Source organism: Blennius ocellaris (genome assembly GCF_963422515.1).
Source record: "Blennius ocellaris genome assembly, chromosome: 7".
Lineage (NCBI taxonomy): Eukaryota > Metazoa > Chordata > Actinopteri > Blenniiformes > Blenniidae > Blennius > Blennius ocellaris.
In genome coordinates, this window is record NC_137656.1 from 28,917,879 (window position 1) to 28,941,649 (window position 23,771).

A 23,771-nucleotide genomic window follows, 5' to 3' on the forward strand; every position below is an offset into this window, starting at 1 on the left:
TAGGGACTGGGACTAGGGACTGGGACTAGGGACTGGAACCTGGCTGGGACCAGGGACTGGGACTAGGGACTGGGACTAGGGACTAGAACCTGGCTGGGACCAGGGACTGGAGCCTGGCTGGGACTAGGGGCTAGAGCCTGGCTTGGACTCTGGACTGGGACTAGGGACTAGAACCTGGCTGGGATTATTGGAACAGAAGGGGAGAAAGAAAAAGTCTCTCATGTCAGGAAAACACTATTCAACTTTCTGAGACTCATTTAACAGGCAGAATCTAAAGGTGGGTATGTGACACACACAGTCCTGTACAGTAGGAGGCGGTATGCACCTGAAAGCCGTCTGCAGCCCGCCGTTAAATGAAGGAAGAAGAAGAAGCAGCAGCAGCAGAAGAAGAAGAAGAAGAAGAAGTGTTCAGGGAAACGCAGGATGACTGAAAAAGGAGCAGATCGTGTAAGTTACACAAGCAACAAACTACCTTGAACAACTTTAAACAACCCATATGCCAACTATGAATGTTATGCGATGTTGTAAAACGAAACAATTCCGTTTGATTGGTTATTTATTCACGTGGCAGCAGTTTCACTTTAGTTCCTACAAACCTCTTTTCCTTTGATTTGCATTTGAACCGTGTGATATTTGAGATCATATCAACGGTTGGAAGGAGAAAGTGTTAGAAATAGGGTTGCTATGGGGGTATTGTTGTAGCAAAACTATGTCTACGCGTATTGAGAGTTGTCTGTCTGTACTTCAGTCCAGGGTTCGAATTACAACGTGGCTTTCGGGGGAGCCCTAGTTTCCGATCAGACCTCTCAAGTTTGTAGAATAGGTATGCGTGAGCTCCCCCTACATTTTTCAATTTAGGCTTTCAGGGGAGCCCAGCTCCCCTTAGCTCCCCCGTAATTCGAACTCTGCTTCAGTCTGTCTGTCAGTCTGTACCTCAGTCTGTCTGTCTGTCTGAAGTTAGAGTGTCAGTGTGTAAAAGGGTTTGTCAATGTGAACCGGAATCTGTAAAGTCTGGGTTCTGCTGCCCTGAGCTCAGGCTGACAGGCTCCTGCACTCTGCCCTGAGCTCACTGGTTAACAACTGGTCCACCAGGTGGCGCTATACCAGGCTCGTGGAGCGTATGGCACATTGGAGACGGGGTGCAGACAACGATGGTGGACCAGTCGTTAATGTGCCATACGCTCCACGAGCCTGGTATAGCGCCACCTGGTGGACCAGTTGTTAATGTGCCATACGCTCCACGAGCCTGGTATAGCGCCACCTGGTGGACCAGTTGTTAATGTGCCATACGCTCCACGAGCCTGGTATAGCGCCACCTGGTGGACCAGTTGTTAATGTGTCATACGCTCCACGAGCCTGGTATAGCGCCACCTGGTGGACCAGTTGTTAATGTGCCATACGCTCCACGAGCCTGGTATAGCGCCACCTGGTGGACCAGTTGTTAATGTGCCATACGCTCCACGAGCCTGGTATAGCGCCACCTGGTGGACCAGTTGTTAATGTGCCATACGCTCCACGAGCCTGGTATAGCGCCACCTGGTGGACCAGTTGTTAATGTGTCATACGCTCCACGAGCCTGGTATAGCGCCACCTGGTGGACCAGTTGTTAATGTGCCATACGCTCCATGAGCCTGGTATAGCGCCACCTGGTGGACCAGTTGTTAATGTGTCATACGCTCCACGAGCCTGGTATAGCGCCACCTGGTGGACCAGTTGTTAATGTGTCATACGCTCCACGAGCCTGGTATAGCGCCACCTGGTGGACCAGTTGTTAATGTGCCATACGCTCCACGAGCCTGGTATAGCGCCACCTGGTGGACCAGTTGTTAATGTGTCATACGCTCCACGAGCCTGGTATAGCGCCACCTGGTGGACCAGTTGTTAATGTGCCATACGCTCCACGAGCCTGGTATAGCGCCACCTGGTGGACCAGTTGTTAATGTGCCATACGCTCCACGAGCCTGGTATAGCGCCACCTGGTGGACCAGTTGTTAATGTGTCATACGCTCCACGAGCCTGGTATAGCGCCACCTGGTGGACCAGTCGTTAATGTGTCATACGCTCCACGAGCCTGGTATAGCGCCACCTGGTGGACCAGTCGTTAATGTGCCATACGCTCCACGAGCCTGGTATAGCGCCACCTGGTGGACCAGTCGTTAATGTGTCATACGCTCCACGAGCCTGGTATAGCGCCACCTGGTGGACCAGTCGTTAATGTGCCATACGCTCCACGAGCCTGGTATAGCGCCACCTGGTGGACCAGTCGTTAATGTGCCATACGCTCCACGAGCCTGGTATAGCGCCACCTGGTGGACCAGTTGTTAACCAGTGAGCTCAGGGCAGAGTGCAGGAGCCTGTCAGCCTGAGCTCAGGGCAGCAGAACCCAGACTTTACAGCTTGGAACCCTTCAGATGACAGAAGTGTAGCAAAAGTCATAAAACAGCCAATTGTGAAACTGCAGACTTGTAACTGGTGAGTCTGTGTTTTCAGTACTGGTAGACTTTTCACATTCACCTTCACACTGACAAACTCTTCTACACACTGACACTCTAACTTCAGACAGACAGACTGAGGTACAGACTGACAGACTGAAGTACAGAGAGACTGACTGAGGCACAGACAGACTGACTGAGGTACAGACTGACTGACTGAGATACAGACAGACAGACTGAGGTACAGACTGACAGACTGAGGTACAGACTGACTGACTGAGGTACAGGCAGACAGACTGAGGTACAGACTGACAGACTGAGGTACAGACAGACAGACTGAGGTACAGACTGACAGACTGAGGTACAGACTGACTGACTGAGGTACAGGCAGACAGACTGAGGTACAGACTGACAGACTGAGGTACAGACAGACAGACTGAGGTACAGACAGACAGACTGAGGTACAGACTGACTGACTGAGGTACAGACAGACAGACTGAAGTACAGAGAGACTGACTGAGGTACAGACAGACAGACTGAGGTACAGACTGACTGACTGAGGTACAGACAGACAGACTGAAGTACAGACAGACAACTCGAGGTATAGACTGACAGACCGAAGCAGAGACCTGGTCCCTGGTAGGAGACCAGGGTGAGAAGAGTGGACCTGGTCCCTGGTAGGAGACCAGGGTGAGAAGAGGGGACCTGGTCCCTGGTAGGAGACCAGGGTGAGAAGAGGGGACCTGGTCCCTGGTAGGAGACCAGGGTGAGAAGCAGAGACCTGGTCCCTGGTAGGAGACCAGGGTGAGAAGCAGAGACCTGGTCCCTGGTAGGAGACCAGGGTGAGAAGAGGGGACCTGGTCCCTGGTAGGAGACCAGGGTGAGAAGAGGGGACCTGGTCCCTGGTAGGAGACCAGGGTGAGAAGAGGGGACCTGGTCCCTGGTAGGAGACCAGGGTGAGAAGAGGAGACCTGGTCCCTGGTAGGAGACCAGGGTGAGAAGAGGGGACCTGGTCCCTGGTAGGAGACCAGGGTGAGAAGAGGGGACCTGGTCCCTGGTAGGAGACCAGGGTGAGAAGAGGGGACCTGGTCCCTGGTAGGAGACCAGGGTGAGAAGAGGGGACCTGGTCCCTGGTAGGAGACCAGGGTGAGAAGAGGGGACCTGGTCCCTGGTAGGAGACCAGGGTGAGAAGAGGGGACAGTTGGTTGGGAGACAGTTTGACCAAGTTGTGTCCAGGTCAGGTTTGACCAATGATGAGGCTTTTCCAACCTGGGGCTTGTGGCCCTCAGGTCCCTGTCCTCCCCCCTGCTGTTCTATTATCTCCTCATTCCCTCTTCTGATTCTGGGCCCAACATTAGTAAAAGGTCAGAAAAGGAAGCCATACAAAGTATTTTACTTCCATGTGGACAATGTGGGGGTCTGCGTGACGTCATCATCTCATAATAAACTAGTTCTATCTTTAAAACCTCACAATCACTTTATCAATCCTGGGAAAATCCATTTTATATGAAGCCTCGTATAAAATCAACAATAATTAAAGTAGTGTTTAACCCAACAGCTCTGGTAATGGAATGATGTCGGTGTCGGCAGAATCCAAACTCAGGTATGGGGATTGGATAGGAAGCGAAGAAACGTGACTTGGTGCTTCCCTCGACAAGGCTTCATGGATCAGAAATCTCCCAGTTTGGATCGGAAATTTCCGGTCTGTGAATTACGTTGGTATTGGAACCTGATCTCAATACTGGATCGGATCGGCCCCATCCCTACTAAAGGTCAGGAGGCTCGAACAAGGTCAAAGCCTTCCTCTTCTTGCATCCTGTCCTCAAGGTTCCACCCAAAAATGGATGTTGGGGTTCAAAAGCTAATAGATTATTCTTGTCGTCTCCTTTGGAGACAAAGCGTGTCGACTAAAAACAACATTTTGTGATTCAGCCCTTGTTTGCAGGACAAGGTGCTCGGAGCGACTGAAAACACCACACAGTCCCAGACTCGATGCTGGTGTCAGTGCCTATGTCACCACACCTTGTGTGTGCTGGTTTCAGATCTCATAACTCACTCCGCCTTCTCTGTCTGGTTGCAGATTTTCACAGATATCAGGCTCGGCATCAACAAAGCGTATTTTGACCCTGAACGTCTAAAGAGAATCCTCTGCCGCTACGACGTGGAGGATGTGGGTTCACACTACAGAGTGGAGGGAAGCTTCCTCCAGCTGGACGAGCTGGCGAACACTCTGCAGGGGTCCAGTGGCCCAACAGGCGGAGGGACATATCCACGGGGAGACCAGCATTCCTCACAGGTCCAACCTGTCCAAGTGTCTCCGCTGGTGATGGAATACATCCAGCAGAAATGTGGAGCAGAGCTCCGGACCATTCAGGGGGACAGTGTGGTCATGGAGAGTCAGCCTGACCTCCAGGCAGGTCCCGGCTCGTCCGTCCAGACTGTGTCGGTGACGTTCAGACGGCGGCGAGACGTTCCGTCCCCGGCAGACAGATCCCACTGCTTCTGGGTCAGACGGAGGTTCATCACGTTCTACCAAAGAACCGCTTCTGACCTTCAAACCATTTCTGTCCCCTTGAGTTCACAGAACCAGGCGGCCTTGCAGCACAAGTTTCCACGGCTTCTGTTTCAATCCAGCACCAACAGGCAGGAAGCGACGGTGACGGGACCATTTGGCTACGTCGCGCGACTGCAGCAGCTCGTGCTGCAGCGGCCGCGGGGCTCAGCCGGCAGATCAGGAGGTGGAGCTCCGCCAGAACCTCAGAGACTTAGAACCTCGGCTTCACCACACAGCAAAGAGCCCGCAGATGAAACCTGTGCCATCTGTATGGACCAAATAGTGGCTGCTGACAAGGAGACGCTGAGGTGTAATCACTCCTTCTGTAAAGACTGTCTGAAAACAGCTTTTGCGTATAAGCCAGTGTGTCCCACCTGTGGACAGGTGTACGGGGTTCTGAGGGGTACGGGGCCCACCGGGGGAACCATGACGGTCAGCAAGAGCTCCGCTGGTTTACCAGGATATGAGAGATATGCAACTATAGTCATCCATTATCACGTCCCAAAGGGAATTCAAAAGGTAGAAAGACCATGTCCGACTGAGTAGAAGAGATATTTAGAATTTTAGAGCTGATCATGTGATTCATTTGGACGCGTGTCTGCAGGACGAGCATCCCAGTCCCGGTCAGCCGTACGACGGCGTGTCCAGGAGGGCCTACCTGCCAGACTCGGCCGAGGGCAGAGCCGTGCTGGGCCTGCTGCAGCGAGCCTTCCATCAGAGGCTCACCTTCACCATCGGCCAGTCCTCCACCAGCGGCAGGAACAACGTCATCACCTGGAACGACATCCACCACAAGACCTCCACACATGGAGGACCCACCAAGTAGGACCGCCTTCCAGTTGTATCACTGATCACTTGATGTACAAACACTGGCGCAAGATGAAGATATAAAGAATTCTTACCGTTTTAAGAGTCACAAGATATTGCAGGTGCACATGAACTTGAGCAACATCTGGAAAACCAGAGGATTTAATAGAATCTCAACACTGCTGAACAGCTTCAATGTGGGAAGCCTTAAAGTCCGAGGGCAAGTGTCCCTCTGAAGACAAGTGTCCTCTCTTCAGAGGGACAGGTCACGAGGACAAATTGTAAGACCAGTTGATATTGAAGGGACCAAACATCAAGTATGTTATGATTATTTGAAATCACATAACTGAACTAACCCTTATCCAAAGATAATGTTTAAATAAGATTTAAAGTACTTCAGAGACCACATCCAGTCCAGGTTCATCCTGAGTGACCAGACTGGTCCAATAATTACCTTTAAGTTTACACTTCAAAGTTTTTCTTTGTTGTGTCACACTTTATTTAATGAAATTGTCTATATTTTTACAAGATAAATAAATGATGAAACATTCTGGTGCAAAATACAATGAAACGTAAAAAAAACTTAAATCCTCTGCAAGCTCTTTGCAGACTGGAGGCTCTAGGTGGGTTTTGGCCCCCGGGCCTGTTGTTCTCTGCTGTTGAGGGAACGTCAAACTTTAGTGTACCAGAGTACATGATGTCACAATCCTGATCCACCCTGTGTGCTAGGCTCCGCCCCTCTGCAGTCGACTGCGCAGTCAAAGCCGACTGCCCCTGTTCCAGATCTACTGGGTTCTAGAGATCTATTGGGTTCTAGAGTGAGGAGCTCCTCCCCCTCTGATCAATCACCATTTAAAACTAAATGAAGAAGCAGAGGCTCAGAACTCCTGAAGTGAAACAGAAACTACTGGAGGAAAGGTGGAGAACGACGGGCAGCAGGAGTGGAGATCGTTCTGGATCGTTACCTTATGAAAGTTATGGATCGTTATGTTACCTTATGGAACGTTATGTTACCTTATGGAACGTTATGTTACCTTATGGATCGTTATGTTACCTTATGGAACGTTTTGGAACGTTATGTTACCTTATGGATCGTTATGTTACCTTATGGAACGTTTTGGAACGTTATGTTACCTTATGGATCGTTATGGAACGTTATGTTACCTTATGGATCGTTATGTTACCTTATGTTACCTTATGGAACGTTATGTTACCTTATGGAACCTTATGGATCGTTTCCTTATGGAACGTTATGTTACCTTATGGAACGTTATGGATCGTCATGTTACCTTATGGAACCTTAGGGAACCTTATGGATCGTTACCTTATGGAACGTTATGTTACCTTATGGAACGTTATGGATCGTCATGTTCCCTTATTGAACCTTATGGATCGTTACCTTATGGAACGTTATGTTACCTTATGGAACGTTATGGATCGTCATGTTCCCTTATTGAACCTTATGGATCATTTCCTTATGGAACGTTATGTTACCTTATGGAACGTTATGGATTGTTATGTTACCTGATTGAACCTTATGGATCGTTACCTTATGGAACGTTATGTTACCTTATGGAATGTTATGGATCGTTGCGTTACCTTATGGAACGTTATGGAACGTTACATTACCTTATGGAACATTATGTTACCTTATAGAACGTTACGTTACCTTATGGAATGTTACGTTACCTTATGGATCGTTACGTTACCTTATGTAACGTTATGTTGCCATATGGAACGTTAAGTTACCTCATGGATCGTTACGTTACCTCATGGATCGTTACGTTACCTCATGGAACGTTACGTTACCTCATGGATCGTTACGTTACCTCATGGAACGTTATGTTATCTTATGGAACCTTATGGAACGTTATGTTATCTTTTGGAACGTTATGGATCGTTACATTACCTTATGGAACGTTATGTTATCTTATGGAACGTTATGGATCGTTACATTACCTTATGGAACGTTATGTTATCTTATGGAACCTTATGGAACGTTATGTTATCTTTTGGAACGTTATGGATCGTTACATTACCTTATGGAACGTTATGTTATCTTATGGAACGTTATGGATCGTTACATTACCTTATGGAACGTTATGTTATCTTATGGAACGTTATGGATCGTTACATTACCTTATGGAACGTTATGTTATCTTATGGAACCTTATGGATCATTACGTTACCTTATGGAACGTTATGGATCGTTATATTACCTTATGGAACGTTATTTTATCTTATGGAACGTTATGGATCGTTACGTTACCTTATGGAACGTTACGTTACCTTATAGAACGTTACGTTACCTTATAGAACGTTATTTTATCTTATGGAACGTTATGGATCGTTGTTACCTTATAGAACGTTATTTTATCTCATGGAACGTTATGGATCGTTACGTTACCTTATGGAACGTTACGTTACCTTATAGAACGTTATTTTATCTTATGGAACGTTATGGATCGTTACGTTACCTTATGGAAGGTTACGTTACCTTATGGAACGTTATGTTACCTTATAGAACGTTATTTTATCTTATGGATCGTTACGTTACCTTATGGAACGTTACGTTACCTTATAGAACATTATTTTATCTTATGGAACGCTACGTTACCTTATGGATCGTTATGTTTTCTTATGGAACCTTATGGAACGTTATGTTATCTTATGGAACCTTATGGATCATTACGTTACCTTATGGAACGTTATGGATCGTTATGTTACCTTATGGAACGTTATTTTATCTTATGGAACATTATGGATCGTTACGTTACCTTATGGAACGTTACGTTACCTTATAGAACGTTATTTTATCTTATGGAACGTTATGGATCGTTGTTACTTTATAGAACGTTATTTTATCTCATGGAACGTTATGGATCGTTACGTTACCTTATGGAACGTTACGTTACCTTATAGAACGTTATTTTATCTTATGGAACGTTATGGATCGTTACGTTACCTTATGGAAGGTTACGTTACCTTATGGAACGTTATGTTACCTTATAGAACGTTATTTTATCTTATGGATCGTTACGTTACCTTATGGAACGTTACGTTACCTTATAGAACGTTATTTTATCTTATGGAACGTTATGGATCATTACGTTACCTTATGGATCATTACGTTACCTTATGGAACGTTACGTTACCTTATGGAACGTTATGTTACCTTATGGATCGCTACGTTACCTTATGGATCGTTATGTTTTCTTATGGAACCTTATGGATCGTTACGTTACCTTGTGGAACGTTATGGATCGTTACATTACCTCATGGAACGTTGCGTTACCTCATGGAACGTTGCGTTACCTCATGGATCGTTGCGTTACCTCATGGATTGTTGCGTTACCTCATGGAACGTTGCGTTGCCTCATGGAACGTTGCTTTACCTCATGGAACGTTACATTACCTTATAGAACGTTATGTTACCTTATAGAACGTTATTACCCCCCGCCGTGGCTGATAGGCCCCGAAGGGGGATCTTGAAACAGTCTCCGTACGTCCGTTCGTACGTCCGTTCGAACGTTTCTACCTATATCTCGGCAACCCCTGGGCCCACAGTGACGAAACTTCACATGTGGATACATCTCAGAGGGGGAAGGGATACTATGGTGACCTTGACCTAATTTGCATATTAAGTAGGTCACAGGGTCACGAAGTGCTTAAAAACACATTTTGGGCTCTGGAGGCCTAGGTTTTTGAGCTAGGGCTCTGAAATTTTATACACACATGATACACACTCCAGGGATAACCTCCAGTACACCAAGTGACCTGACCTTGACCTTGAAGATTGGTAGGGTCTGAAGTTTGCTCGTCATGGGTGCACAATACATATATTTTCATATAAACATTTCTCCTCATTTCTCAGCAGTTCCTGGGCCCACAGTCACCAAACTTCACACATGGACACTCCACCTGGGGAGAAGGGGCACCATGGTGACCATGACCTCATTTGCATATCAGGTCACAGGGTCACTAAGTGCATAAAAACACCTTTTGGGCTCTGGAGACGTATTTTGACATAGCTTATGAAGAAGACCTGAAAGGTCTTCTTCATAAGCTTCTAAGATTCTACATAATTATCTACTAGGACCCATGGAACACCCTCTAGTGTACCAAGTGTGCTGCCTTAGAGCTGGCTTTGTGAGAAAATATAAAGCCCTCCGGCGGGGGATTAGCCCAGCAACGGCCTTCTTGTTTTATCTTATGGAACGTTATGGATCGTTACGTTACCTTATGGAACGTTACGTTACCTTATGGATCGTTACGTTACCTTATGGAACGTTATGTTACCTTATGGAACGTTATGGATCGTTTCGTTACCTTATGGAACGTTATGTTACCTTATAGAACGTTATTTTATCTTATGGAACGTTATGGATCATTACGTTACCTTACGGAATGTTACGTTACCTTATGGAACGTTATGTTACCTTATGGATCGTTACGTTACCTTATGGAACGTTAAGGATCGTTACATTACCTTATGGAACGTTATGGATCGTTACGTTACCTTATGGAACGTTATGGATCGTTATGTTACCTTATGGAATGTTACGTTACCTTATGGAACGTTATGGATCGTTACATTACCTTATGGAACGTTACGTTACCTTATGGAACGTTATGGATCGTTACATTACCTTATGGATCGTTACATTACCTTATGGAACGTTATGTTACCTTATGGAACGTTATGGATCGTTATGTTACCTTATGGAACGTTATGGATCGTTATGTTACCCTATGGAACGTTACGTTACCTCATGGAACGTTGCGTTACCTCATGGAACGTTGCGTTACCTCATGGAACGCTGCGTTACCTCATGGAACGCTGCGTTACCTCATGGAACGCTGCGTTACCTCATGGAACGTTACATTACCTTATGGGACGTTTTGGATCGTTATGTTATCTTATGGAACGTTATGGATTGTTACATTACCTTATGGAACGTTATGTTACCTTATGGAACGTTATGGATTGTTATGTTACCCTATGGAACGTTACGTTACCTCATAGAACGCTGCGTTACCTCATAGAACGCTGCGTTACCTCATGGAACGTTGCGTTACCTCATGGAATGTTGCGTTACCTCATGGAACGCTGCGTTACCTCATGGAACGTTACGCTACTTCATGGAACTGTCAGCTGTCCTGGTTCTCTGGTAAACCTGGTTCAGCAGGTTGTGACTCATTAAGGTGAGTTAGCAGTCAAAATGTCAGGTGCAGTGCAGCGTGAAGCTCTTTCCGGTCCTCAGAGGTTCTACTGTATTATTACTGGATTATTAATGTGTTTATTACTGTATGATTACGGTGTTATTACTGTTATTATTGTTATTACTGTATGATTACGGTGTTATTACTGTGATTATTGTTATTACTGTATGATTACGGTGTTATTACTGTGATTATTGTTATTACTGTATGATTACAGTGTTATTACTGTGTGATTATTATTACTGTATGATTACGGTGTTATTACTGTGTGATTATTGTTATTACTGTGTTATTACTGTATGACTACATCCTGATTGACCACAGGATCTCTGTTCACAGCTATGGATTTCCAGACCCCGGCTACCTGCGGCGAGTCCGAGACGAGCTCAAAGTCAAAGGAATTGAATGAGTTCTGCAGTTTAGAACTAATCATCCCCTAAATCCTTCAAGGCTTTCAAGTATTAACGTTTTGTCCGTCAAATATAAATGTAACGAAACGTGTGATGTGATCGACAACTACATACCAGAAATGAATGCCAACGTTATTCCAGCTGTTTACCCCAGCCTGCTCCTGTCATCTGATTATTCCTGACTTCTATTATTATCAGCTGGATATTAGGGGGAAATGAACGAGACAAAGTGCTGACACAGCAGTTTGTAATTTCAGAGATGTTCTTGATCTTGTTCTTTGTCAGGACAAGTTGAATAAAATGTCTTCACATTGTGTCCTAACTCCCCTGAAGGTCCGGGGACTGGCGTCACAGTGGGTGAGGACGACGGGGAAATGGGCAGAGGAGGGAACATTCACAACTTCACATGTAGAAACGCTTTCATCAATGCTTTTATGTGACGTTTGCTTTTAGTTCACTTTCTTCTTTGTAACCTCTGGAAAAGAAAAAGAACAAATCTAGTTGTGTATCATGATGGTGGAGTCGTGTGTAGCAGCGCCACCAGGTGGAGTTCTGGAAGCACCGACATGACGACCAGCCCTGGTCTTCACTTAACCAGCTGCATCCTCCTGTTTTTGCATGTTTATCGTGAGAAATGTCTTTTTTAAACATGACTACTGAAATAAAAATGCACCATGTGGTGCTTCCATGTGTGAAATTGTCTGTAATTTCTGCAGTCCAGTTCAGGATCCATTAAACTATTGGGATTTCAATATTTGGTCCAGAAGCCAAAACCTGCCTGCTGAAGGTTTTTAGTTTTTCTCACAATATTCTCAACATTCACACTAATGATTACAAACTGTACTGTGGACATTCGCACTGTATTTATCCTAAAATATTTGCCATTTTTACTTAACTTTTAACATAAATCAATGACAATTTCTTGTCGTTATAATTGATCATAATTGATCCTGTTGTAAACAGTCATATTTTTCAAATACTTTAAGCTTCATTCTAAACATTTCAGCTTTTTAACATTTGGATGTTTGTTTTTTTTAACATTCTGACTTTAATCCTATTCAATTTCCACTAAAATGTCATTTATGAAATTATGGCTTTACTTTCAGAATGAATTGACAAACTTTTTTCTTGACATTTGGACTTTTCAAACACTCAATCTTCAACAGTTCATATCTTCTAGACTTTGTCATGGTTATCTTCTGGACGTCATTCAACCGGTTGGACACTGATAGAAAACTGAATACCATTTCAATTTCTTTTATGTTATGATTTATTCTACAGAATCCTAACATTGATTTTGTAATTTAATCTTGAAGTTACTTTAGTGTCGACACCTAAAATGAAGCCTTCCGTCTCTCTGATTCTAGATTTCATAGTAAATGTTTTCTTTCCTGTTCAAGGTTAAAGTAAAACCTTCAGCTGAGTTGAGGGTTTGATCAGGCACTTCTAAACTCTGGCTTAATTAAAGGGTCAAAGAAAGTACACAGAGTCCAGGTCCCTTGATTTAGATAACATGTATAATCTCTCATATTTCCATCTGCCCCACTGTGCTACATGAGCGTCTCCACAATGATCCGAGGCGGAGCAGCAAGGCTTGTCAGAACAAAGTGAAAAGAAAAGACGGCGTTCACATGAACGTACGAGTCCAGGTTGAGTTCGCTTGTAAAAAGAAAGAGAAAGGCTTCAGGAAACAAAGATGAGGAAACATCCTTGAATTTGATCCCACTTCAGAAAGCCCAGCATCTGGAATGCAAGTCCACCGCGCAACTCCTGGTTTGGCCACAGGGGGGCACTCCGCAGCAAAGGACATGAAAACAAACAACTTAAGCTTTCAATGCATGAGTCACGTGTGAGAAGGTGAATGAGAAGCATCGGAGCAGGTCTGCTCCTCTTGGGATTAGAACCATCAACCAACCCTCACACTCAACTGATTGAACCTGGAGGCTCTGCGCTTCCAGCTGCAACCTCCTCCTCCAGCTGCAAGCTTCTCCTCCAGCTGCAAGCTTCACCTCCAGCTGCAAGCTTCACCTCCAGCTGCAAGCTTCTCCTCCAGCTGCAAGCTTCACCTCCAGCTGCAAGCTTCACCTCCAGCTGCAAGCTTCACCTCCAGCTGCAAGCTTCACCTCCAGCTGCAACCTTCTCCTCCAGCTGCAACCTTCTCCTCCAGCTGCAACCTTCTCCTCCAGCTGCAACCTTCTCCTCCAGCTGCAACCTTCTCCTCCAGCTGCACCCTTCACCTCCAGCTGCAACCTTCACCTCCAGCTGCAACCTTCACCTCCAGCTGCACCCTTCTCCTCCAGCTGCACCCTTCTCCTCCAACTGCAACCTTCTCCAGCTGCAACCTTCTCCTCCAACTGCAACCTTCTCCAGCTGCAACCTTCTCCAGCTGCAACCTTCTCCTCCAGCTGCAACCTTCTCCTCCAGCTGCAACCTTCTCCTCCAGCCTCCAGCTGCAACCTTCACCTCCAGCTGCAACCTTCACCTCCAGCCTCCAGCTGCACCCTTCACCTCCAGCCTCCAGCTGCACCCTTCTCCTCCAGCCTCCAGCTGCACCCTTCTCCTCCAGCCTCCAGCTGCACCCTTCTCCTCCAGCCTCCAGCTGCACCCTTCTCCTCCAGCCTCCAGCTGCACCCTTCTCCTCCAGCCTCCAGCTGCACCCTTCACCTCCAGCTGCACCCTTCTCCTCCAGCTGCACCCTTCACCTCCAGCTGCAACCTTCACCTCCAGCTGCAACCTTCACCTCCAGCTGCAACCTTCACCTCCAGCAAATTTAACAGCTGCAAAACGTTTACCTTGAAACTAAAGCAGTTTAGAAAGTTTCAATTTAGCCATTCTGAAACTTTATTTTAGCAGTTTCTCTTTAGCGATTTTGAGTTTTACCATTTTAACTCTTAAGTAATTGTGCTAATTGTGTCCCTCTTTTCATGATTGTAATTACATTTTGTAAACTGTTTTAGCATATTTTACTTATTTTCTCATGGTATCTTCTTCAGTGTTTCTTAGCCAGGAGTAAAGAATGAGAAAAGTCCATTATTCAGGTGTGATTGAATGGAAGCTCTGGTTCAGAGCTGGAAACAGAGAACCATTAAAACCACTGATGAACAGAGGAAACGTGAGGATATTTACAGCTCAACTCTTCACGGAGTTCAGAACTTGATGCTGATTATTCTGTATTTGCTCACGGTTCCCTGCTTCAGCCACTTCATGCTTCCACAGTCTGCAACACGTCAAACACCTGATCCTTCCACAACTGGTTACAACTTCCTGGAGCTTGAGGAAAACTGAAAACTAAAACCTGCATTTTCAATGATGAAGAATAAGGGCTGATGCTGACATTAAGTTGAAAGACAAAGCTACAGAACAGAAAGCCAAAGGAGAAAGAAGGTGGTGACAAGATGCTCCAGTTTAGAACAACAACCAGCAAAGGTTAAAGACAAACTGTCCAAAAATTCAATGCCATGATTTTAGTGTTTAAGTTTAAATTCAAAAATCTAATTATTCTGACTTTTTTTTCCACAGATTGTGTTTCAGCCAGACTCCACATGGTTTGATTTCATCTTTTCAATCTTGTATCTTTTGATCACACCGGTACGAGTCTGACTTCAAGTGTGAAGATGTAAAAACAACCAAGTGTTGAGCAGGTGCAGGATCGTTTTTAAAAACGACCTCTGCACCTCAGAGCTAGGACGGTGTGCTGGACGATGCTGCAAAGCCTGCTGGGAGCTGAGCGCTGCCCAGCAGCACCAGGCTCCTCCTCCAAGCACCTGTAAGACTGAAAAGGCTCCGACAATCACTTTTGGTGGGATGAATGACGACGCCAGGCTGTGGACATCGCGAGGAACCTGCAACAGAACCACCACCGCCTGCAGCTTCACCTCACAACGCCAGGACCCAGTTGGTTTGTTTTGAAAACCGGTGACGACATGACTGACCCTCCCGAGAGGACAGGTTCCATCCCCTGGATGAATTGTTGGGTTTTGCTTTATAAAAGGTGTCCTAAGTGACTTGCTGTACTTGGCGCTAGACCAACAGAACAAGCAGTGACAGTCAGAAACAGAGGGATGAAATGAAAAAGAAGCAGTGAGAGTTGGTTCCACCACCCAGGCAGGAGCTTCCTGTCGAGTCTCCATGTCCCCCCCCCCCCCCCGAAGTACGACGCCACCAGGGTCCCGGTGGCGTCCTGGCCTCACTTGGTGAAAGCAGCCACGACGGCCCAGAGCAGCTCGTTGGCGTTGGTCTTTATGCTCTCGCCCTCGGGCTCCAGCTCCAGCAGCTGCCTCACTCTCTTCATGGCCAGGTCGTACTGCTCGTCCAGCAGCGGGGCGAAGGCGTTCTCCAGGACGTCCGAGGAGTGGGCCAGGAAGATGAGCGCCAGCAGACGCTTGTCCATGCGCTGGGCGTCGTTCACCCACCGGTCCAGCACGGCCTCCTGCACCTTCTTGATGAGGCGCTGCTTGATGTTGTTGTTGGTCAGCGGGTGTGTGGTCATGTCGAACAGCAGGAAGTTCTGCTTCTCCGTGGTCAGGACGCCCTTCTCCACCAGGTTCTTGGCCAGGCGCTCGCGCACGTTCCTCAGCTGGTAGTGGAGCTTCAGAGGGTTCCACGTTTCTCCTGGAACCACAAGCAGGCAGAGCACTGTAACCATCTGCTGACCGTGTGTGTGTGTGTGTGTGTGTGTGTGTGAAGTGTGGTCCGTGTTAAAATAGCTGTTTGCAGTGTAATAAGTTCTCTTTTGTTGATGTTTCGCTCGTTCTGTACCAGAGTAACACGTCATTATTTCTTGCACTGAATCTGGGGGCAGGAGCTGATGAGCTTCTTACTTCAGCACAATGTGTACTGCTCAAATGAACACAAATAAATACATTAAATTAAAACTAGCCTACTGCGTGAGCTCCACAGCTTGTTAGCATGTAGCACAGGATGGAGTTCCGCGATGTCCCTGAATGCATCACTAAAAGCCGTCAGCTCCTGCTGTTAAAACCAGACAAACATGGCTGCCTGAACACAAACTCTCTCTTTCATTACTGAAACACTTCAGAGAAAAGTTTGTGAGAAGTTAAAACGCAGCTTCAGAGGAGGGGGCGTGTGGTGGGGGGGGCGTGGCCTCAGACTTCCAGGGCTTGCTGTCAGAGTATGAACTCCTGCCCAACAAGAATGTTCTTCTGGTTCTAATGGGAGAATGTAGGGCCGCTACATAGAGCCTTTATTTGATTCACTATTGTGTTTTTCACCATCTATGAACCTGTTCACACCAATGAAACACATAAAATAACTTGTTTTTCTGACGGACCAGGGGCCTAACATATAGGAGATAAAGGATACCGCCCAGCATGCACTGATGCAGCTAGTGAGTCTGGTCTTAATGTGTTCTACTACCGGAGTCACGACATGATGTGACTTCACTCAACTGACTCCATAGTTTAAGATTCATCAGTTTAGTGTTTCACCTTCACCTCCTGTTTTTATTAAAGGGATACTGTATGTGCATTGCTCATCAGCCTGCAGGACAAGGAGGCATTGTGGTGTGGAGTTGAAGTCCTGCTGATTGACATCAACTCTGTACAGCAGGTTAAATACCGGCCACTGACGACAGTCCTCCAGGTTGACCAATGAGCCTCGAGAGTGTGCAGGACGGAACGGAGCCTTACGGAACGGAGCCTTACGGAACGGAGCCTTACGGAACGGAGCCTTACGGAACGGAGCCTTACGGAACGGAGCCTTACGGAACGGAGCCTTACGGAACGGAGCCTTACGGAACGGAGCCTTACAGAACGGAGCCTTACAGAACGGAGCCTTACAGAACGGAGCCTTACAGAACGGAGCCTTACAGAACTGAGCCTTACAGAACGGAGCCTTACAGAACGGAGCCTTACAGAACGGAGCCTTACAGAACGGAGTCTTACAGAACGGAGTCTTACAGAACGGAGCCTTACAGAACGGAGCCTTACAGAACGGAGTCTTACAGAACGGAGCCTTACAGAACGGAGTCTTACAGAACGGAGTCTTACAGAACGGAGCCTTACAGAACGGAGCCTTACAGAACAGTATGGTAAAGCGTAACCGGAGCCAAATCCAGTGTCCGTTCCCACTGCAGAAAGTAGGTTAAAAGTAGGCGGGGCTTAGAGCTCCTCAGATATGTGACGTCACAACAGTCGTCTCAGCCTGGAGGCGGATCTGGATCTTATGAAACCTCTGTTGTTGTTGTTGTTTACATCCTCCACTTTGCACTAGTTGTTTAGTTAACTGTTATTTTTTGCAGCAGCTGTAACTTCCGTGTTGGTCCTGAGAGAGCCAACGCTCCGGTGACTTGAGGCTGGCCGTGGCACAGAGCTGTGGCGGGACACGGAGGCCTGGAGCTTTCTGCTCAAACACAGGAGCAGCCACTCCGGCGCTGATCGCGCTCCGGCACACGGAGGCTGCTCCGTCTCTTTGCATTGCGTCCGCGGTCCGTCCCCGCGATGCACCGCCTGCCCCACCACCGGCAACGCTGGCCGCCATTGCATCGTGTTTGAACAGAAATCTCAGAAGCAATGCAAAGACAGACCCGGCACGGCACACCGGCAGAGATGCTTTGATTCTTTGTGCAGCAACAGTGTTGATGTGAGCATCATGTGAACTAACTGGACATTCCAATCCAGACACGGGACGCACGGTGAACTCACCACTGAGAAGCTCGATCCAGCTCTGCACCGTCTCCGGAGGCTGCGTGTCTTTGATGTGTTTTAAAGCTTCATCCAAGAGCACGTCACCCGTTGGAGCGTCTGACTTGCAAATCACCTGTGGATCCCATTAAGGTAGCCAGTGATACAGTGACAGAGTCAAAGCGGCTGCAGCAGTTTATTTAAACTAAATCATCACTCATGAAATCAGCAGTGAATGTAGTTATACCAAAAGTAGAGTCAAACCTTTTGGTCTGTCCTTTTCAAACTCTGCTGAAGCTTCAGAACAATTGTTGCATGAGAAATGCCAGTTAGCATATTAGGCCACGCGTTGTAATGAAACATGGGTGGAGAGAACATTATGCTATAAACATGAACATTTGTATGGACAGACGAGGGCTGGGCGACATGGCCTCAGACCAATATGACGCTATATTGAGCAGTTCCCCTCCATAACGACTCCACTGTGCCTCCTGCACACACAAAGGTCTGGCCACGAGGCCATATTGATGGTATGACTTTATTGCTACTTTAAAGTACTGTAAAACTACACTGTGTGAAAATAAAAGAAGAAAATAGAAGCTAAGGACTTTCAGTTGCTAAGATGTATTGAAGAGCTGACATGAGAACGACAGAGCGGATCAGAGCGTGACTTGGTCTGCAGTACAGTTCTCCAGACACATGAGAAAGACCAATCTAACCTAATTCTCCTGAAAGAAGTTACATTGCTACATCATTACATGGTTAGCATTGCTGGTGTGTGAGCCCTGAAACTCTTATCCATGGAGCATACAAGGTACTGGACTTCTTAGTTCCAAACACTCAGCCACTCTGTCATGAGCTCTGTGGATCCGGTCAGTTGCCAATGAAGTTATTTACTTGTAAAATGTTGTACCATGTGTTCCTTTGGACTGTTTAACTATCCCCGGCTCCCGTAAACATATTGCTGTTAATGACATTGAGTGAGAGTTTGCCTTTAAATAGTTTTTGGATCATACATTTTAGTTTCTAAACCTCTTTTTCCTAGTGCATGTACAAGTATTTACAATAAGTGACCCACCTTTCTGGCCAGCAAACTTTTCCGCCTCATGCCACACGCCTCGAGCTGGAGGCGTCCCCGCAGGGCCAGTTCAATCAGCATGCAGCCTCTCAGCCCTGACGAGATGCAGTCGTTCCAGAACGAGGTGTAGCCCTGCACACACACACACCGTCACAATCCTGTTTGCACAAAGACTGAGCATACCTTCATAAAAACAAACAGTGCAAGTCCAGGTGGCGCTGCTCAGTAATGAAAAGGCTCCGGCGCTTCAGACACGTCAGCGTGTCTGAACAGTGACTCAATGCTGAAGCAAACACTTTGTGACTTTTCACGGCTCTTCTGAAGATTAAAGTTAGGCTTGAAAAGTTCAATGACAAAACCGAAGCTGCCAGTTTGATCAAGAACACGCCAGCAAATTATTGAACAAATAACCCTTTTGGCTTAGCTGACTTGTATTTTTAAATATCATTACAAAGCTTATATTATTATTAAATGTCAAACCCCAGACTTCCTCCAACATGAAAAGGCTACTGGGCTGAAGTTCAATATAAAGAAGGCCATCTACATCCACAACATTACCACACAAAGCTACGTTTACAATATACACGTTCACTGGTTGAAGTACGAGTTGGGATTTCCACACACAACCATGTTCCAGAGAAACAGATCTCCACAGGAGGCGAGATGATAAAAGAGACGTTGGAAAGGCCCTGTATACACCACGTTTCACGTGACAACACAGAATCCGTTAAAAAAGTGTGTGTTTACACTGCAGCAGCCGCACGGAGGGGCGTGGCGGCTAAAATGATGTCATTTGGCCACACAGAGCCGTGCGGAATCAACATGAGAGAACGTGCGCCATTTATACCAGATGCGGCTTCCGCTCTCAACCTGCAGGGGGCAGTGCATCGCCTTACGCCGAGACCACATCACACTGGAGAGGATGTCTGCTGGTGGGAAACATCAGTTGTCACAATTTGAGTTGTCATGGCCCCCAATAATTAAATACACCATGTCGCCCTGTGGGGGGGGGCGGTAGTGCCGCCTTGGGGCTCCTGGGGCCATATGTGGCTGGGGTGTCGTGACTTGGGTAGGTGGCGGTCTTGGGGGGGGTGCTGACATCTATCTTGCGGGTCGGCGGCCTGGCCTGGGGGGTGCTGGGAGGTTTGCTGGGAGGCTCTGCTCTGGGTTGGGGGAGGTTCTGCTGGGGTGGGCCCTAACCCTGCAGCCGTCTAATCTAGAAAATCACGTTACTATCTAGACCAGGGGTCGGTACCCCGAGGCTCTTTGGCCCTCCACTGAGGCTCCTGGAGCCTCCGTCCTACTGCAGTTCATCCTGCAGGGACGTAAGGAGGCAAAGCCACCCAGAGAGGGACGTAAGGAGGCAAGGCCACCCAGAGCGCAGTCCCGCTACAAAGAGTGGTAAAATGTAGGGTCGTGAACGAGCAGCGATGTAACGTCATTACAACAATAAAGGATGAAGAACGTAGAATTGCGGCTGCAGGTCATGACAGCGGCTCAACTGGTGTCTGAAGCTGGGAGCTTCCTGTACCTTTCACAGTAAAAGCCGACAGTTCCAGGAGGTTCATTGCAGACTTGTTGAGAGTGACGGAACATTCTAGTGAATTACACAACAACTACAGGACATTAAAGACACACCATCACACTCATGGTTCTAACAATCCAGATCTCCCACATTTATCTTCCATTTTAATAATGTGTAGCGATAAAGGAGCTGAGAGCTGCAATGCATCATGGGAGTTTCTATTTGTCCTGTTTTAAATGTAAGTATTGGGGGTTATGTTAGGTTTGTAGTGTTGCTAATAATTGTGTTTTTGTTGCTTAGTTCATGTAATTTAGTTTATTAGTTGTAAGTTGTCAACCAGCAGTGAAGAAGGTTTTGTGTCGTGTCCTCCTGGCATGGTCTTCCTGTGGGACTGTCAAAATAAAAGACTGATGTGTAGTGTCCTCCTGGCATGGTCTGCTTGTGGGACTGTCAAAATAAAATGTGTGCGGCTCTTTGGGTGTTGTGTTCAGTGGGAAACGGGACCAAATGGCTCTTTGAGCATTAAAGGTTGCCGACCGCTGATCTAGATAGAGCTGCTCAGGCTGGTTTAATCTAGAAAATCATGTTACTGTCTAGATAGAGCTGCTCAGGCTGGTTTAATCTAGAAAATCATGTTCCTGTCTAGATAGAGCTGCTCAGGCTGGCTTAATCTAGAAAACCATGTTCCTGTCTAGATAGAGCTGCTCAGGCTGGCTTAATCTAGAAAATCATGTTACTGTCTAGATAGAGCTGCTCAGGCTGGTTTAATCTAGAAAATCATGTTACTGTCTAGATAGAGCTGCTCAGGCTGGTTTAATCTAGAAAACCATGTTCCTGTCTAGATAGAGCTGCTCAGACTGGTTTAATCTAGAAAATCATGTTACTGTCTAGATAGAGCTGCTCAGGCTGGTTTAATCTAGAAAATTATGTTCCTGTCTAGATAGAGCTGCTTTTTCCTGAAGCGTATGACGTTTTTTTTTCCCCCGGGAAAAAAAATTCTACTTTGATTTTCGACTTTTCTGAAGTGCATGAGGTTTGTTTTGCCTTCACTGGCCCACTACTCCACACCAGTCCTCCTCTCCAGCTCCGCCTGTTCCCCCACACCTCTCCCCAGTCAGAACTATGTGGAGGTGCACGGAGCGGTGACGTCCGCGTGACCAGGGCCGCTCGGAGGGGCGTGGCGCTGAAATGACGTCATTTGGCGGCACGAAGTCGTGCGGAACTCTCGGACGCGTCATTATTAAACAGCCTTTCCAGCGTGTTTAAAGTTGACTGGCCGCTGCTAGAAGCGCTCTCTTTGGCAACGCGACGGCAGAAACGAAAAGAGACAAATATCAACCACAAAGTGATTCTTTGACCACCGTTTGTGTGAAGAGACTCAGTCTTTGTAAATAACAAGACTCCACAAACACCAAACACTGTCCGAGCCGGGCCTGGGTTGTTATCCTCCGTTAGCATTGTAGCATTGGGAGAAGCTAGCGGCTCCTCGAGCCTCTTCTCCCGGGCAGCGGGTTTAATTACCTCCCGGTCCTTCAGACCCAAAAGCAGGACCTCCTCCATCAGGGTCAGCCGGGTCTCTTTCGAATCCCCGCTGTCGTCGTCCTCCTGCTCGTCCCCCCGCCGGGGCTCGTGGTCCTCCTGGCCGGCGGGCCGCTCTTTATCGGCGGCGTTGCGTGAAGCCTCGGTCCGCCGCTGCACCAGGCCGGAGCTCCTCTGAGTCAGGGAAGCCATGTCTGCCTCAACCGGGACGAAGCGCCACACGTCCCGGACTGCACTGCCCGAGAGGTTCCACTGGACCGACTCAACCATACAGCCGCTCCCTGCAGGGATTGGGTCTTCTCTCAGGCCTGGTACCCTCGTCACCTGGAGTCCCGGCTTCCTCCTCCACTTCGTCCGAGGCGTCGGTGTCTGTCTAATATGGCGCCGTGCGGAGGCTGCAGTACCGGACTCACTCAGCAGGGGGAGGCCGAGGACGCTTTCCAACCAGGAACTCTTCCTCTTCTTCTTCTGCTTCTTCCTCTTCTTCTTTGGTTCACGGCAGTTTGCGACCTTTCCAAAGGAGCCTTCCCGCCACCTCCTGGGCTGTAGTTGGAACGAGGCATTTTTAGTCTGGAGTTGATCCTAAATTCTTATTATCTCCTCTGCAGAAACCCAAATAGACATCTCACTGTCTCTTTTATAGCATTTAAGATTTGCCACATCATATAGATATCAAAACCAAATTCCCCTTCTTCACATTTTTAAACCGATGATTCAATATGATTTCAGTCCAGCCTTTGCAGCTGTGACGGCGTCAACTCTTCCAGAAAGCATTTCCACAAGGTTGAGGAGTGTTTGTGGGAACTTTGGACCATTTGTGAGGTCACAAACTGCAGACTTTTCAGAAAGTTGGCCACGTTTACAAACTATGCTCCTCAGCATCCACTGACCTTGCTCAGTGCTTTGTCATGGCTGAGTTGTTGTTGTTCCTAATCGCTATACAACACTCAAACACTAGTGTCAAACTCGTCAATTTCACTACCCCATGCTTCTGTTATTCCCACGAAGAACAGTTTCTTTTTTTAGTGAATTTAAAAGCTGCATTTAAAACCATCCTTTGACATCACATGGTGTCTTTAGGACTTGAAGCCAAAGCCGTACCATACAAACACCAACAACTGTCATAACATGACCAGAGACTGTTGCTGCTCTGCTTTACCACTGAGCTTAAATCAGGTCCTCAAAGTCATTTTACTTCTCGTGCAATGTGGTGTTGAACTGGAACAGAAACACAGCAGCATTATAACCCTTCAATACTATTTGTTTTTGACATTTTTGCTATTCTTCTAGTGCATTTTAAGAAAGTCTAAACCGATTCCAGCTGAAACCTGTAAAAACAAATATAATAATCCCAAGAATTCTTACTTGTACAAACTACAATAAAATGGCAAAAATACAATTTAAAACAACATTTTTGTTACTTGTGTTTTTGATCTTCCTTGTGAGTGCCTTTCGTTGTTTGTATAATTCATTTAATGTATTATTATAAAATTTTTTTATTATTATGTTGAGCAAAGTAAAGACTTTTAGATGAACGACTCTGGTGTCTGAGTTGTACATTT

General features: G+C 46.7%; 2 protein-coding genes across 9 annotated transcripts in view; one reads left to right on the forward strand and one right to left on the reverse strand.

Annotated features, from left to right (window-relative positions):
- The window catches only part of golph3a (golgi phosphoprotein 3a), a 42,883-nt gene extending 20,302 nt beyond the window's left edge, over nt 1-22,581 (reverse strand). The window contains exons 1-7 of one of the 8 annotated variants that reach the window (XR_013936694.1): nt 22,192-22,581; nt 19,146-19,277; nt 18,089-18,203; nt 14,091-16,037; nt 13,884-13,915; nt 13,664-13,714; nt 12,922-13,625 (exon numbers count right to left, since the gene is read on the reverse strand). Coding sequence is in view for 1 of the 8 variants with exons in the window: in XM_080499493.1 (XP_080355619.1) it covers nt 15,613-16,037; nt 18,089-18,203; nt 19,146-19,277; nt 22,192-22,479 (960 nt within the window). In the remaining 7 variants the exon portion in view is untranslated. Of the gene's footprint in view, nt 1-12,921; nt 16,038-18,088; nt 18,204-19,145; nt 19,278-22,191 lie in introns of those variants that run through there. The other 7 variants (XR_013936695.1, XR_013936696.1, XR_013936697.1 and 4 more) reach the window with 7 other exon arrangements.
- Nucleotides 395-12,029, forward strand: LOC308132518 (E3 ubiquitin-protein ligase DTX3L-like). The gene is made up of 4 exons (XM_080499645.1): nt 395-447; nt 4,513-5,505; nt 5,591-5,808; nt 11,341-12,029. Exons 1-4 carry the CDS (start codon nt 424-426, stop codon nt 11,423-11,425), a joined length of 1,320 nt encoding a protein of 439 aa, XP_080355771.1. The 5' UTR covers nt 395-423; the 3' UTR covers nt 11,426-12,029.
- Nucleotides 22,582-23,771: the final 1,190 nt, after the last annotated feature.

What these genes read in the sequence shown, in the direction of transcription:
- LOC308132518 (XM_080499645.1), top strand. Translation starts at nt 424, where the DNA reads ATGACTGAAAAAGGAGCAGATCGT. An exon ending in CTGAAAAAGGAGCAGATCGT is followed by an intron (nt 448 to 4,512) that starts GTAAGTTACACA and finishes GTCTGGTTGCAG; the next exon opens with ATTTTCACAGATATCAGGCT. An exon ending in ACACATGGAGGACCCACCAA is followed by an intron (nt 5,809 to 11,340) that starts GTAGGACCGCCT and finishes GATTGACCACAG; the next exon opens with GATCTCTGTTCACAGCTATG.